The 14,023-nt window shown below is 35.8% G+C and overlaps 1 protein-coding gene across 1 annotated transcript; it reads right to left on the bottom strand.

The window, feature by feature from the left end:
* Positions 1-22: 22 nt before the first annotated feature.
* LOC105782919 (H/ACA ribonucleoprotein complex non-core subunit NAF1) lies at positions 23-3,257 on the bottom strand. The gene is made up of 3 exons (XM_012608015.2): positions 2,304-3,257; positions 1,509-1,586; positions 23-1,355 (listed from the first exon to the last, which is right to left on the bottom strand). The coding sequence occupies exons 1-3, from the start codon at positions 3,150-3,152 to the stop codon at positions 198-200; spliced, it is 2,085 nt and encodes a 694-aa protein (XP_012463469.1). The 5' UTR covers positions 3,153-3,257; the 3' UTR covers positions 23-197.
* Between the last annotated feature and the right edge of the window lie 10,766 nt (positions 3,258-14,023).

The raw sequence follows: 14,023 nt of genomic DNA, 5'->3' as shown, positions 1-14,023 counted from the left end.
GTGTTGAGTTTTGGCTTGACAATGAAAGAAATGGGAATTGGAACTTGATTAATCTTAAAAAAAAGGTGCAATGCTAATTACCTTAAATCTATTACTACTGCAAACATTCAACAAAAAGTTACAATCCAAATATATAGTTTTACCTAAATCACTCTCGAAGGCTTGTGTCTCCACCCAGTCTTATTAATTGCAGTTCATTAAGATCGCTGATGACCCCTTCCACCTGTAAACCGACCACGGCCTCGATGATATGGTTTTCTTCCACGACTGGATGATGCACCCATGTTAAAGTTCTGGGATGATTCAAAATTGCCTTGAACACCATCAGGTTGCAAATTACAATTCCCACCCATTGTTGGTCCATTTGTCGAGATACCTTGTAATGCACTGTTGAATTGTTGGCCCTGAATGCCCATTCCAAATGTTCCATTTTGACCTGCAATCCCCATCCAAGGTGCAGAGGCTAGTGCAGCAAATAAGTTTGACTGGCCACCAGGTAACACCAGATTAGGAAATGTATTCGAACTAGGATCAAATTGCTGCTGCTGATATGGCATCATGGTCGGCATCGCTGGGGTTGGCAAAGGAATAGGCTGCTGTTGATAATTCTGCGAGAGCAATGACATACCTTCAGCAGAAAACCTGTTTGGAAAAATAGCATTTTGTGGGTGCTGGACTGGCACTCCATTAGTCCAAACTCCATTTGAAGGTGTAATAATACCAGAAGACTGTGGCATGACCGAAAATGGTGGAACAAAGCCAGATCCACCAACAAAATTTTGTTCTCCTATGACAGAAGATGAACAATTATGATTAACCAAAGATGCTGAGACTGTGGTGAAATTATGTTGATTCTGATTAGGTGGAAGCTGACCCATTCCGGTTGATGTTTGCTGGGATGAGTTCTTATCAGTTTTCCGGCATCCATTCTTACTCTTATTTTTCTTTTTATTGCTTTTCCGGTTTCCCACTCTCTGGTCATTCATGGCTCTCTTTGTCATTTTTTGCATCCTCCTGTACTCAGCCTCCTTTTCATCATCCGAAAACTCAGCATCATCTGATAACTCCTCATCATTCTCACCGGATGCATCATATCCTTTCTTGTGAAGATTCTTTTCATTGAGAACATGATTAGCAAATTCGGGGACAAAAGAGATAGAAGTGCCTTCATGGATCCCAGCAGGGACTTCACTCTCAGAATTATATCGTACAACATAATATGGGTTTTTTACAGGTCCAAAGATTTCATCCACAAATCCCAATGGAGATCTGTCTGCAGTAATCCAAAGAATCGAACCTTCATTCAGAGGGTTGTGCTGTTCTCTTCCTTCAACAATAACTTTGGTACTAATCACCTGTAGTAGTCAAAGGAACATCATTAGACAGACCTCGTGATTAAAGATCACCAAGCTCTGAGAACATAGCTATGTGATTGTTTAACAAAATTCAAATAAAAATTTAAGGTTTGGCCTTTGTTATTTGCAACAGAGGTTCCAACTTGCCCTTACCGACAAAACAACTCCAACAGGCAGCATCTGATGATGGGGTTGCAGTTCAACATCCAGTGGTGGAACTTGGGGAAGAACCTACCAAATTTAACAGCATTTATTACGCACTACTTTAATCATATAGTTCAGAACTAAAGAGTGCATGAGAGAGAATTCTAGATATAGGTTTCTGCGGTTGACAAGAGAGAATTAGAGTGCGATGAAATGCCTGACCTCTATCAAGCAAGAATCAGAGTGCAATAAAGTCTAATGATCATGAGCTTGGATGAGTTAAAAATATACAGCCAGAGTTAGCCAATTTTGTAAACAAGGTTTAATATAAGATTACCACATCAAAGTACATGGATGCAAAGATCTGCTACGAGCCAGACTCAATTAAATTGAAGAGATATGACATGGTTTCATCATGTGGAACTTAATCTGCAATCTCAGCAGAGCAAAAAACAATAACTTTCATCCAAAAGCATGTCAAAACATCTTTGAACAAGCAAAAGTTCAGTACAGAATAATTTGATCTCTTATTATAGACTACTCCAATAAACAACAGAAAGAAGCACATTACAGCTTGACTTGGAAATATTAGACATAAAAAGCACACAAACATGATACAAATACACATGAATATCTCAAAATGAATATAAACAAATACTAAAATATCAAAATTCATATAAAAATAAGATACCACGATTATGATCTAACAAAGTACACAAACATGGCATGAATACACAACACTAAGGAATATAATAGAAGCACGAAAGGAACTTCTAAAAGATATAATCAAAGCTACAATTTTACCTCAACTTCATTCTTAGACTTGATGGGACCTCTCAAAGCACCAGCATCTTCCTCCTCATCATCTACCTCATCAAGTTCAATATCTAACGCACTAAGGATTTCATCTGTTCCGTCCTCTTCATCATCCTCCTCGTCGTCGTCGTCGTCATCATCATCACTGTCAGTTCCATCAACGGCCACCTCTTCATTAATACCTATTATCTCACCTTCTTCAAGTTCATCTGCACCATCCACATTTTTAGCCTGCACCTTCACTTTTTCTTTATTCTCTTCCTCTTCGTCCTCCTCCCCCTCATCCTCGTCATTATCATCATCACTGCTACTACTAGAAGATGATGACGAAGAAGAACTTTCACTGTCAGACTCTGAACTACTACTCCCACTCTCTAATCCGTCAACCAAACTAACGTTTCCAATCACTTCTTCAATAGGTAAACTCAGATTCCCTTCTGGTTTTGACTCTTCTTCCACCTTCAGCGTGCAGCCTGACTCCCCTCCAACTGGCTCAGACCCACAAACAATTGGCTTGAACCCATCAAATCCTTCTGCTTTTGATTCCTCAATAGATAAATTCAGATTGCTTTCTGGTTTTGACTTATCTTCTTCTACCTTCACTGTACGGCCTGGCTCACCTTCAACCAGCGCAGACCCATGAACAATTGGTTTGAAACCATCAAAATCTGACTCAGACCCATTAAAGCCAAGCTCACTTACATGGGTTTTGTCAAATTTATCTTCTTTACCAATCTCCATACTGTTCTCAATATCGGCAAATACACTCTCTTCTAACTCAATCCTATCTAAATCTGGGAAACCTTCAAACCACTCCTTTAAATTATCGCTGAACATTAAAATTAAATTAAAGAGAGAACGCCCCAAATCCTTTATTTTTCTACTATTCTAATGGAAATACAGAAACGGAAGAATGATACTAGGAAAGAAAATGAGAGCCAGAGTTAGGGTTTTACATAAGGGTTTAGAAGACGCATATACGTACACGTATATTCCACGGAAACGACGTCGTTTAATGCAGGGGACTTTAGAAAGAAAATGTTTAAATTTGTCAAAGGTCCCTGTACTCTTATAAAATTTAAAATTTAGTCTCTATACTTTAATTTTGAGTCATTGAATCCTTGTATTTTTTTATTTAAAAATCTTAGTCCCTCCATCTAATTTTTCCATTAGTGGCTGTTGTAAAAAGATAAAATAATATTTTTATCCTTCAATATTTATAGTTATTTATCAATTTGATCATTACCTTTTAAAGTAAATAAAACATTTAAAATTAATATTTTCCATATTTTAAATAAAAACATAAAATTAAAAAATTGTATTTTAAAAACTAAAATTATGAAAATATAAAAATATTTAAAATTCAAAAATAAAAGTCATTTTAAATATATACAAAATTCCAAAAATTCAATGTGACATAAATCGGAATGGACCAGATAGATAAAGAATTGATTGGGGTATCAGTCTAGTGAGAGGTAAAAAATCGATTGATCTATGAATCAATATGGACTAGTTGAATTGACAAGTTAACCAATTTTTATAAAATTTTAATATATTTATTTTTTTAATAATTTATTTGCTTTGAACCGGTTGTACTGTTGGTTTCAAAAACATTGCCAAGTTTTCAAAAAAAAATTATTTACTCAGTCTAGTTGGGTTACACGAACCATGAATATCTCTTATTACTATTCAAGTAGTAAATAACATTTTTTTTTGAAATTTTGGCAATATTTTTGGAACCATAAATAGTGGTTGAACTGGTCAAACCAATCGGTTCTCAGTTCAAACGGTTTAATTGGTTCAAAGTAAATAAATTATTAAAAAATTAAAAATAAAATATTAAAAATTTTAAAAAAAATTGGTTCAACTACCGATTCAACTAGTTTTTTAATTCGATTTAACCAATTTTTGTCAATTCATGGTTTTTACTTCTCACTAGATCGATATCCTAGTCAATTATGGGCCCAACTAGTTTGACTGGACGGTTTGGTCTAGTTTACACAACATTGAATTTTGATTTTTTTTAAATATTTAAATTTATTTTTGAATTTTAGATAAATTTTATTTTTTCATAATTTTATATTTATTTTAATATATATAGTTTTATGTTTTATCTAAAATATGGAAAAATTATTTTTAAAATTTTAAATATTTTTCCATATTGACAAAATATGGAAAAATAATAAATTTTAAAGGGTAAGGACCAAATTAACAAAAAATTATAAATGTTAAGGGCTAAAAATGTTATTTTATCTTTTATAACAACCACAAATGGAAAAATTAGACGAAGGGATCAATATTTTCAAATAAAAAAGCATAGAGATTCAATTCCTTGAAATTAAAATATAGAGATTAAATTTTAAATTTCAAAATAGTACAAAAACCTTTGGCATATTTTAAAAACTCTTGTTATTGGTTTATTGCATTTTGATCAATTTGAGCGCTTAAATGCTATTAACAATGGAACTATAAGTCATGTGTGGCACTATATATCATTATTTCAAATGAAATTTTAGGTCAAATTGTACCATATATTTTTTTAAGCACTTTAATTTCTTTTGTTTTTATTTTTGGCTTAAATACACTTTTGATCCCTGAATTTGATATATTGATACTTATAACTTAAAATTTTTAAAAGATATAATTTTTAACAAAATTATAAAAATAATAAAATACCTTTTTTCAAATATGAAAAGGCAATTCTTTTTGGCTGATTTAACAATATATGCTGAAAAAAATATTTAAGTTTCTATGTCTTTTTTTTTTTAAATTACCAATATATGTTGTTTTTGGGGAGAGAAAGGAAAACTCGTCTTACAGGACGCGTTTTCACTAATGTGGTAGTGAAAACGCCCCTTGTAGGAGGCATGTAGGACGTGTTTTTAAGAGAGAGAAATGAAAACGCCTCCTATAGGGCACTTTTTCACTGCCACATCATTGAAACCATGCATTGTAGGACATGTTTTCCTTCCAATGGTAACTTTTCCAACGGCTAAAATACTCCCAATAGTCATAATTTTCCTATATAAACCCCTCCAAACTTCATTCTTTTCAACTCAATTCTCAATTCTCAATTCTCAATCCTCAATTCTCAATTATTTTTTACTCTTTCTTTGAATTTTATTCTCTTCGGTTTTATTTTATTCCTTATAATTTGTAAAATAGCAAATGAGCTTATTCGTTTGGACGACAAGCATAAAATATTATTTAATTATTTAATTTTAAATAGTTGATTATTACACTGTTAACATTATTAATTTTTTATGTTTATATACTGAGGTCGAAGATTGGATTTTGGAGACGAGCATACACAATATAAGTGAAGGTGCATCGCATGTCATTTGGACACTTGCAAGATACATGATTCTTATACGTGGCTCACATGCTTGGGGGACTAAATTGGATCCCCCACTTATTAGTGCTTTGGTCAAAAGAAGGGAACTGGAGACACACACATTTTATCTTCTCTATAGTGAGTGTACAATTACACTTGAGGACGTTAGTTTACAACTCGGTCACCGGTTGATGGAGAGGTCGTTACGGGGCCACTAGCGAGTGCCAATTGGAGAGCAACATGCAAGTAACTACTAGGGAAGGTGTCGAACATGTGATCGAGATGGGATGGTTGGAAGACAACTTTAAAACTATCGAGGCTTTCGCGAGTGACATTGAAAAAGAATAATTCTCGCACACATTCATCTTAAAATTGATCGTGTTGGGAAATGTGTCCATATTGTAGTAAACATGTAACTGTTTTTCTATTTATTTGAACAGTGAATAAATAAATAAAGTTAATTTCACATTTCACTGTTACATCTTTTGTGGTTCTATATTTAATGTTTTGCATACATAGAAAAATTGTGACAAGCAAATATTTACTCATTGATTGTCTAAGTTCAAATTGATGATAAGTGGCACTGTAAAAACGTTTACACTGCGAGAGAGACAACTTATTTCAGTAGATAATCAAAGTTTGTAATCTCATCGAGCAATGTTTGAAGCTTCACCGTCAAAACCACCGTCTTTTGGTTCAGTAAGAATGATATCTGGTTATGAAATTATTGCAATTTTCACACCATCCACTATGGACTCCTTTATTGGGTCATTACTGGTTTTAGACACCTCTTTGTTCTCTTTGTCCACGAGTCTCCCTTCGTTATTAACCCCAGTTGCATGTCTAGGGTTGGATGTGCTCTCGTCGGTAAAGGTTTTCTGGAGTAGATATTCATTCTTCTAAATTCGAAGTCAATCCCAAAATCACTTATGTTGGGCCCACCAAAGTCTTGATGGCGTACCCATGTGAGTGTTACCGGGGTTGAACATCAGCATGCTGAAGTTAAAATCAAAGGCACTCATAAAATGTCGTATGGGTGTGTCATAGGCCTGTTAACCAAATATGCCCGGTTATCCCCCGAAATTGTAATCGAGGGGTGAAATCAATGAATGCCTCGCCATTGATGAGGATTTCGGGGTGTCTTGGTAGGAGCTTTCCAGTAATGATATGAATTCACCGCACAATCGTGTGGTCGGACTTTCTTCTTCTTGATCTGGCATGGAATTTGGCATACATAGTGTAGTCAAGCTCAGGCCACCTTCATTAATATTGACGAAGTGGGCATATAACTCTAGTACAATATTCTCAATAGAGCAATGGGATTCGATCATCGTCTCCAGCTCGTTGTCCCTTGTGATCTCAAAAATTCATTTTCAAATATCTACATTTAAAGGTCAAAATTCTTCTTTGGATCCCCACTTTGCTCCTAATCTTTTTCCAAAGCTCTTTTAACGTTATGCTCCGGTTGAAAGCCGAATCTTCAGATTGAGCTGATACAAAAATGGGCCCAATTTCGGTCTCACAAATTTGACTGTTGATTAAATGCTAAAATTACATATTTTATGTAATTAAATTGGTTAATTTATGAGAGTGCACCACTGGTTTTTCCATGTTTATATTGAATTTTGTGCAGGGATGCAATTTGGGGCTAAATAGAATAAAAAGGAAACAATTGGGCTAGATTTAAGAAAGGAGTAAAGAAGGCGAGCCAAAGCAGAATTTTTCTAAGATGTAATTTAGTGGGAGATTATGTAGGGATTTTTATATCATGGAATATTATTTTATTTCCTTGATTTTCTATGGCTAGTGGCTCTTAATTTGGCAAAGCCACTAGTATAAATAGGGGGCTACTTTGTTCATTTAATCATTAAGTTTTTAATCAAACTTATATCTCTTGAATTCAATCTTTTTCTTTCCTTTTTGCAAATTTAGTTGCTGACATTGATGCCTTATATTTTTTCCATCTATTAGTTCCCAACTTTGGCACCCAATCCTTGCGTCACCCTCACCCACTTACTTCCATTTCTTTTTCATTTATTCAACCTTCTCCAACTATGACTAATACCAACATGCCCCAAACCTTAGTAAACTAAATCCATTTTCAGCTTTAGGTCGGAGTTAGCCTCGTCAAAACCCTTGAGTTACGAACCCGAGCAATTTAACTCCTAAATTCTAGTACTTATTATTTCTCCGGATTAAGAGTATGATTTTGTCAACTCACAAAGTCAAATCAACACTAAGTCAAAAAGATTTCGTTTGATTTAGTGTGGTTAGACATACATTTGGAATTCCGAAAGGATCAATTGTCTAATCGGTTTTCTGTAAACACATTGGAGTGCCAACTGGGGATTACTGTTTGGTTCCGTCAAGGGAAATAGTAACTGGATTTAAATGTCCCACGCAGTTGAAGACATTGGTTCGAGCTAGGCTCTTCTAGAACGCAACTCGATCAAGTTTTTAATCAAACTTATATCTCTTGAATTCAATATTTTTCTTTCCTTTTTGCAAATTTAGTTGCTGACATTGATGCCTTATATTTTTTCCATCTATTAGTTTCCAGCTTTGGCACCCAATCCTTGCGTCACCCTCATCCACTTACTTCCATTTCTTTTTCATTTATTCAACCTTCTCCAACTATGCCCAATACCAACATGGGGAACATAAATTGATTCTAATTTGCTTATCTGTTGTCGCTTTTTGCATGTTTCTCGTAGAAGGTAAATAATTTCCTTGATAAATTGGGTTGGTCCACTTATGGTTTGACATAATTAGCTATTTAGATCTTTATGTATAAACTTTTCAATAGCCTTGACTTAAAGCAAAAAAAAAGGAATAATAATACTCCTCTAATATGAACGTTAAAAGTGAAAATTGGGGTTGTACACTGGATCGAGTAACCGGAATATGGTGCTTGGGTTGTCATCACATTTCGCGTAAAAAGGTTCGTGTGGCTGTCCAATTTCTTTGCACTCACTCCGCTAACAAGCTATCACGAGTAAGGCGAAATAACCCGCTTAGAGACATCAGAATCGAGTAACCAGAACATGGTGCTTGGATTGTCATCATGACTCGCGTCAAAAAATTCGAAAATATCCTAAGTACAAAAATAATAAAATGAGGGGTAGGTCCTTTTTATTTCTTAGGCTAGGTTATTTGAGATGATAATATGTAAGGACTAAATTGTTAAATTGTGCAAACCATGGGGGTCAAGTCCTATTATGGAGGAAATTTTTCCTTTTGCAGATACATACAAAATGCTCGAGGACTAGCATGAACTAAGTAGGGGGATTTGATTAAATGCTAAAATACATATTTTATGTAATTTAATTGGTTAATTTACGAGAATGCACCATCGATTTTCTCCATTTTATATTGAATTTTATATAGGTGTACAATTTGGGGTCAAAAGAGAAAAAGGAGAAGCAATTGGGCTAGATTGAAGAAAGGAGAAAGAAGGCGGGCCAAAATAGAATTTTTCCAAGCTGAAATTTTATTTTGACTTAGTAGGAGATTATGTAGGGATTTTTTATATCATGGGAATATTTTATTTCATTAATTTTCTATGGCTAATGGCTCTTAATTTAGCAAAGCCACTAGTATAAATAGGGGGATACTTTGTTCATTTAATCATCAAGTTTTTCAATTAAGTTTTCAATCAAGCTTTCATCTTTGGAATGCAATCTTTCCTTCAGTCTCTCAAAATTATTTGTTGTCTTTGGTTTCTTTACTTTCAATTTATTAATTTCTAGCTTGTCCCCAACCTACACTACTTACATTTTTCTTTTCCAAACCTTTTTCTCATTCCGTGTAACCTAAAACTATTCCACATATTAAGCCACCCACTTTTTACCATTTCAACATTTTTCTTTCATCCAACTTACTCAAGATATGACCAACTCCAATATGCCCCAAACCTTATTTAACTAAACCCATTTAAGCTTCAGGTCGGTGTTAGCTTCGTCAAGATCCGTGAGTTACGAACCCGAGCAATTCAATTCCTAATTTTCAGTATTTATTACTTCTCCAGATTAAGAGTATGATTTTTCCAACTCACAAATTCAAATCAACACTAAGTCAAAAAAAGACGTCGTTTGATTTAGTGTGGTTAGACGTACAGTTGGAATTCCGAAATGATCGATTGTCTAATCGGTTTTCTGTGAACACATTGGCGTGCCAAGTGGGGACTGCTGTTTGGTTCTGTCAAGGGAAATAGTAACTGAATTTAAATGTCCCATGCGGTTGAGGACATTGGTTCGAGCTATGCTATTTTAGAACGCAAAGCTGTTAGAGTTCTAAATCACGAAGTTTCGTTGGTTGTTCAATCGGTAAGGGTTAGTTATAGGACGTTCCATAAGTAATTTACATAAGGAAGAGTTGGTGTCCGAGGCATCCTTGGTAGCTATAACTAGCTTATTGGAAAAGAGGAGTTCATCTAATTTCGAGGATCGGTTCAAAGGCAAGGAAAAACCCGTGCCTGAAGCTGAGCTAAGTTTAATTAATTTTTCTTCAGATTTATTTAACTGTTTTTATTATTTGTTTTCAGCTTTTATATTTTACGTATTTTTTTCTGTTTATTTTAGGTTTTGAATTTTTATCCTCCCCCCAAATTTCTTGGGCACGACAACTGCCTAGACACAAATCTGGTCGAGAAAGAGCAACCATTTTACGTGAGCCTAGTCTCTAAGGGATCGACCCTACTTCCTATACTGCTTAAATTACAAACTACGCGTAGGTTTATATTGGTGGACTCAACAACCATCAGTTTTGGCGCCATTGCCAGGGACTGGCAACACTCACAATTGTTTAAATCATCTTCATGACCAGATCTTCATCCGGAGATCTCGAATACAATCCAGAGATCGAGAAATTAACACGATCACGACGAAAAGAGACAGAAGCTCTTAAACATGCAGAGGCAATTCACCGTGGAAAACAAGTCGAAGTGGTTGAACCTAAGACTGAACCACTTTTTGAAACAAAAGAAGCAAAAGACAACCTCGGTGAACCAAAAGGGATGGCAAACTGAACCATTTGTCAACTATCCGCTGCTCCCAATGAGCAAACACCGTTATGCATCAACTATCTAATCGGAGGAACCCTGTTCGAGTTAAAATCAGGACTGATTCACCTTTTGCCCACTTTTCGAGGCTTGAAGAACGAAAATCCACACACTCACTTGAGAGAATTCCACATGGTCTGCTCAAGCATGAAACCTCAGGGAGTAACCGAAGATGAAACCAAACTTCGGGCCTTTCCTTTTTCTTTAATTGATATAGCAAGAGAATGATTATTTTACTTAACCCCCCAGTTCTATTACAACATGGGATGACTTATCTCGTGTATTTCTTGACAGATTCTTTCCAGCATCGCGAGCAGCTGAACTGAGGAGAGACATAGTGGGAATTCGCCAATTGGATAGTGAATCGCTCTATGACTATTGGGAGTGATACAAAAAATTGTGTGCAAGTTGTCCTCAACACAGTTTGACTGAACAATCACTTCTTCAATATTTCTACGAGGGTTTGCTCCCTATGGAAATGAAGATGATTGACGCTACTAGTGGAGGGGCACTTGTCAATATGACTCCTCAAAGGGCAAGAGATTTGATATCCACCATGGCGGCAAATTCTCAACAGTATCGGTCAAATTCAAAACCGACAAGAAGGGTTAATGGGGTAAACGTTTCATCCTTAGAAGATAAATTGGATAAGCTTACTAATATTGTTCAATCTATACTTACAGAAAAGAAAAATCTGACCAACTGTGTGGAATTTGTACTATGTCTGAACATTCGACGGATTTGTGCCCAATCCTTAATGATAATTCAACGGCACATGTTGATGCTATCGAAGGTTTTCCAAGACCTTCGCAAAGACGCTATGATCCTTTCTCCAACACCTACAATCCCGAGTGAAAGGATCATCCCAACTTAAATTATGGAGCTAATCCCCGATATAATCCATCATACCAATCGAGATCTTTGTAACCACTACAACAACAACCCAAGCCGAGCACATCTCTAGAAGCTGTTGTGGAAAGACTTGCCTTCGATCCTGCAAAATATCAACAGAGGACAGACGCATCAATACAAGAGTTAACTAATCAAGTTAGTAAACTCTCGATGGCAGTTAATCGTTTGGAATGTCAAGGTAAATTACCTTCCCAGACAGAGCCGAATCCTAGGCAGAATGTAAGTGCAATAACTCTTCGTAGCGCAAAGGTTCTGGAAACAGTTTCAGATAAAAGTCATGGGCAAGACAAGGAATGGAAAAGGAAATCTCTGATTTAAAAGTCAAATCGGAATTAAAAATTTAGAAACCAGTCGTAATGCCACTTCCTTTTCTAGGGAGGCTTGCAAAGAATAAGAAAGAGAAGGAGGAAAAAGAAATCCTCGAAACATTTAGGAAGGTGGAGGTAAATATTCCTTTGCTCGACACTATCAAACAAATCCCTCGTTATGCAAAATTCCTCAAGGAATTGTGTACTAGCAAGAGGAGGTTAATAGGTAACAAACGAGTAAATGTAGGAGAAAATGTCTCTGCAGTACTACAAAAGAAAGTTTTGCCCAAATACAAGGACCAATGTATGTTTGCTATTTCCTGTGAGATAAGTAATGTAGGCATGAAGAAAGCCATGTGTGATTTAGGGGCTTCCATTAATATTATGCCTTATTCTATTTATAAGTTGATTAATGCGGGTCCTTTGAAAAAGACAGGAGTAATAATCCAGTTGGCAAACAGGTCAGTCATCTATCCCGAAGGGTTGCTTGAAGACGTCATTATTAAAGTTAACGAATTAGTTTTCCCGGCAGATTTCTACATTATTAATATGGAGGACGATAACTCAACTAATTCATCTGATATTTTTCTTGGAAGGCCATTCCTAAGTACCGCAAGCGCAAAAATTGACGTTCAAAGCGGAACACTGACAATGGACTGAAATCGTGAAATTCAACGTCTACGAAGCTATGAGTCATCCTAACTCACTATTAAATATTTATAGTATCGATATTATGGATTGTTTAACTCAATTTTATTCTGAATATCATGACTTTGATGAGTTGAAAACTGTCCTTTGCAGAAGCATTAACATGAATGTTTTAAATTATCTCGAGGAATTATCAATTATAGAAGATCCATTGCGAGAAATTGTCAAGCACTTGGAGACGCAACCATCATTGACGAATTGAGGTAACCAATTTGAACTATTACCTTCCCAAACTAAAATGTTGCCTTCGGTTTTGCAGCTACCAACCTTAGAGCTCAAAGCATTACAAGACCACCTTAAGTACGTCTTTTTGGGAGAGAAAGACACATTACCGGTGATAGTGTCAAACAAACTAACCAAAGACGAAGAGGAAAGTCTAGTTTGAGTTCTGATGGATTATAAGGAAGCTATTGGTTGGACAATAGCCAACATTAAAGGCCTAAGTCCATCCACTTGTATGCATAAAATTTCCATCGAAGGTAACATGAAACCAAAGAGAGATGCTCAAAGACGTCTTAATCCACCCATGATGGAGGTAGTAAAAAATGAGATCCAGAAACTGTTAGATGCTGGAATGATATACCTGATCTCCGACAGTGATTGGGTTAGCTCGGTTCATGTCGTACCCAAGAAAACTGGCGTGATAGTGGTGAAAAACTCATCAGGAGAGCTGGTCCCTACCCGAGTCCAGAATGGATGGAGGGTTTGCATCGATTACAGGAAGCTGAATATAGCTACTCGGAAAGACCATTTTCCACTTCCCTTCATCGATCAAATGCTCGAGCGATTAGCTGGTAAGACTCATTATTGTTTTCTCGATGGGTACTCGGGATTTTTCCAAATTCTGGTGGCTCCGGAGGATCAAGACAAAACAACTTTCACATGCCCCTTCAGAACGTTTGCGTATAGACGAATGTCGTTTGGACTCTGTAATGCTCCGGCCACTTTTCAAAGATGTATGGTAAGCATATTCTCTGATTACATCGGGAAAATTATTGAAGTCTTTATGGATGACTTTACGGTATACGGTAACTCTTTTAACGAATGTCTCGATAATCTTGCTAAAATATTACATAGATGCCTAGAATTTAATCTTGTTTTAAATTATGAAAAATGCCACTTCATGATTGACAAATGATTAATTTTGGGTCATATAGTTTCTTCAGAAGGAATTGAGGTTGATAAGGCAAAAACGAATATTATTAACTCATTACCTTACCCCACATTTGTGAGGGAAATTCGTTCGTTTCTTGGCCATGCAGGATTTTACAGACGATTCATAAAAGACTTCTCGAAAATCGCGTAACCGCTTTGCAGTCTGTTACAAAAGGATAAAGAATTTGAATTTGACCAGACTTGTAAAGACGCATTTGATGTGTTGAAGCAG

Source organism: Gossypium raimondii, chromosome 13 (assembly GCF_025698545.1).
Source record: "Gossypium raimondii isolate GPD5lz chromosome 13, ASM2569854v1, whole genome shotgun sequence".
Classification (NCBI taxonomy): Eukaryota; Viridiplantae; Streptophyta; class Magnoliopsida; order Malvales; family Malvaceae; genus Gossypium; species Gossypium raimondii.
The sequence above is the reverse complement of the archived record's forward strand: the minus strand, read 5'-3'. Positions and strand labels throughout refer to the sequence as shown.

Coding starts and splice junctions, on each gene's coding strand:
- LOC105782919 (XM_012608015.2), bottom strand. CDS start 3,152: ATGTTCAGCGATAATTTAAAGGAGTGGTTTGAAGGTTTCCCAGATTTA. Junction 1,587..2,303: donor AGTCTAAGAATGAAGTTGAG/GTAAAATTGTAG, acceptor TAAATTTGGTAG/GTTCTTCCCCAAGTTCCACC. Junction 1,356..1,508: donor CTGTTGGAGTTGTTTTGTCG/GTAAGGGCAAGT, acceptor TGACTACTACAG/GTGATTAGTACCAAAGTTAT.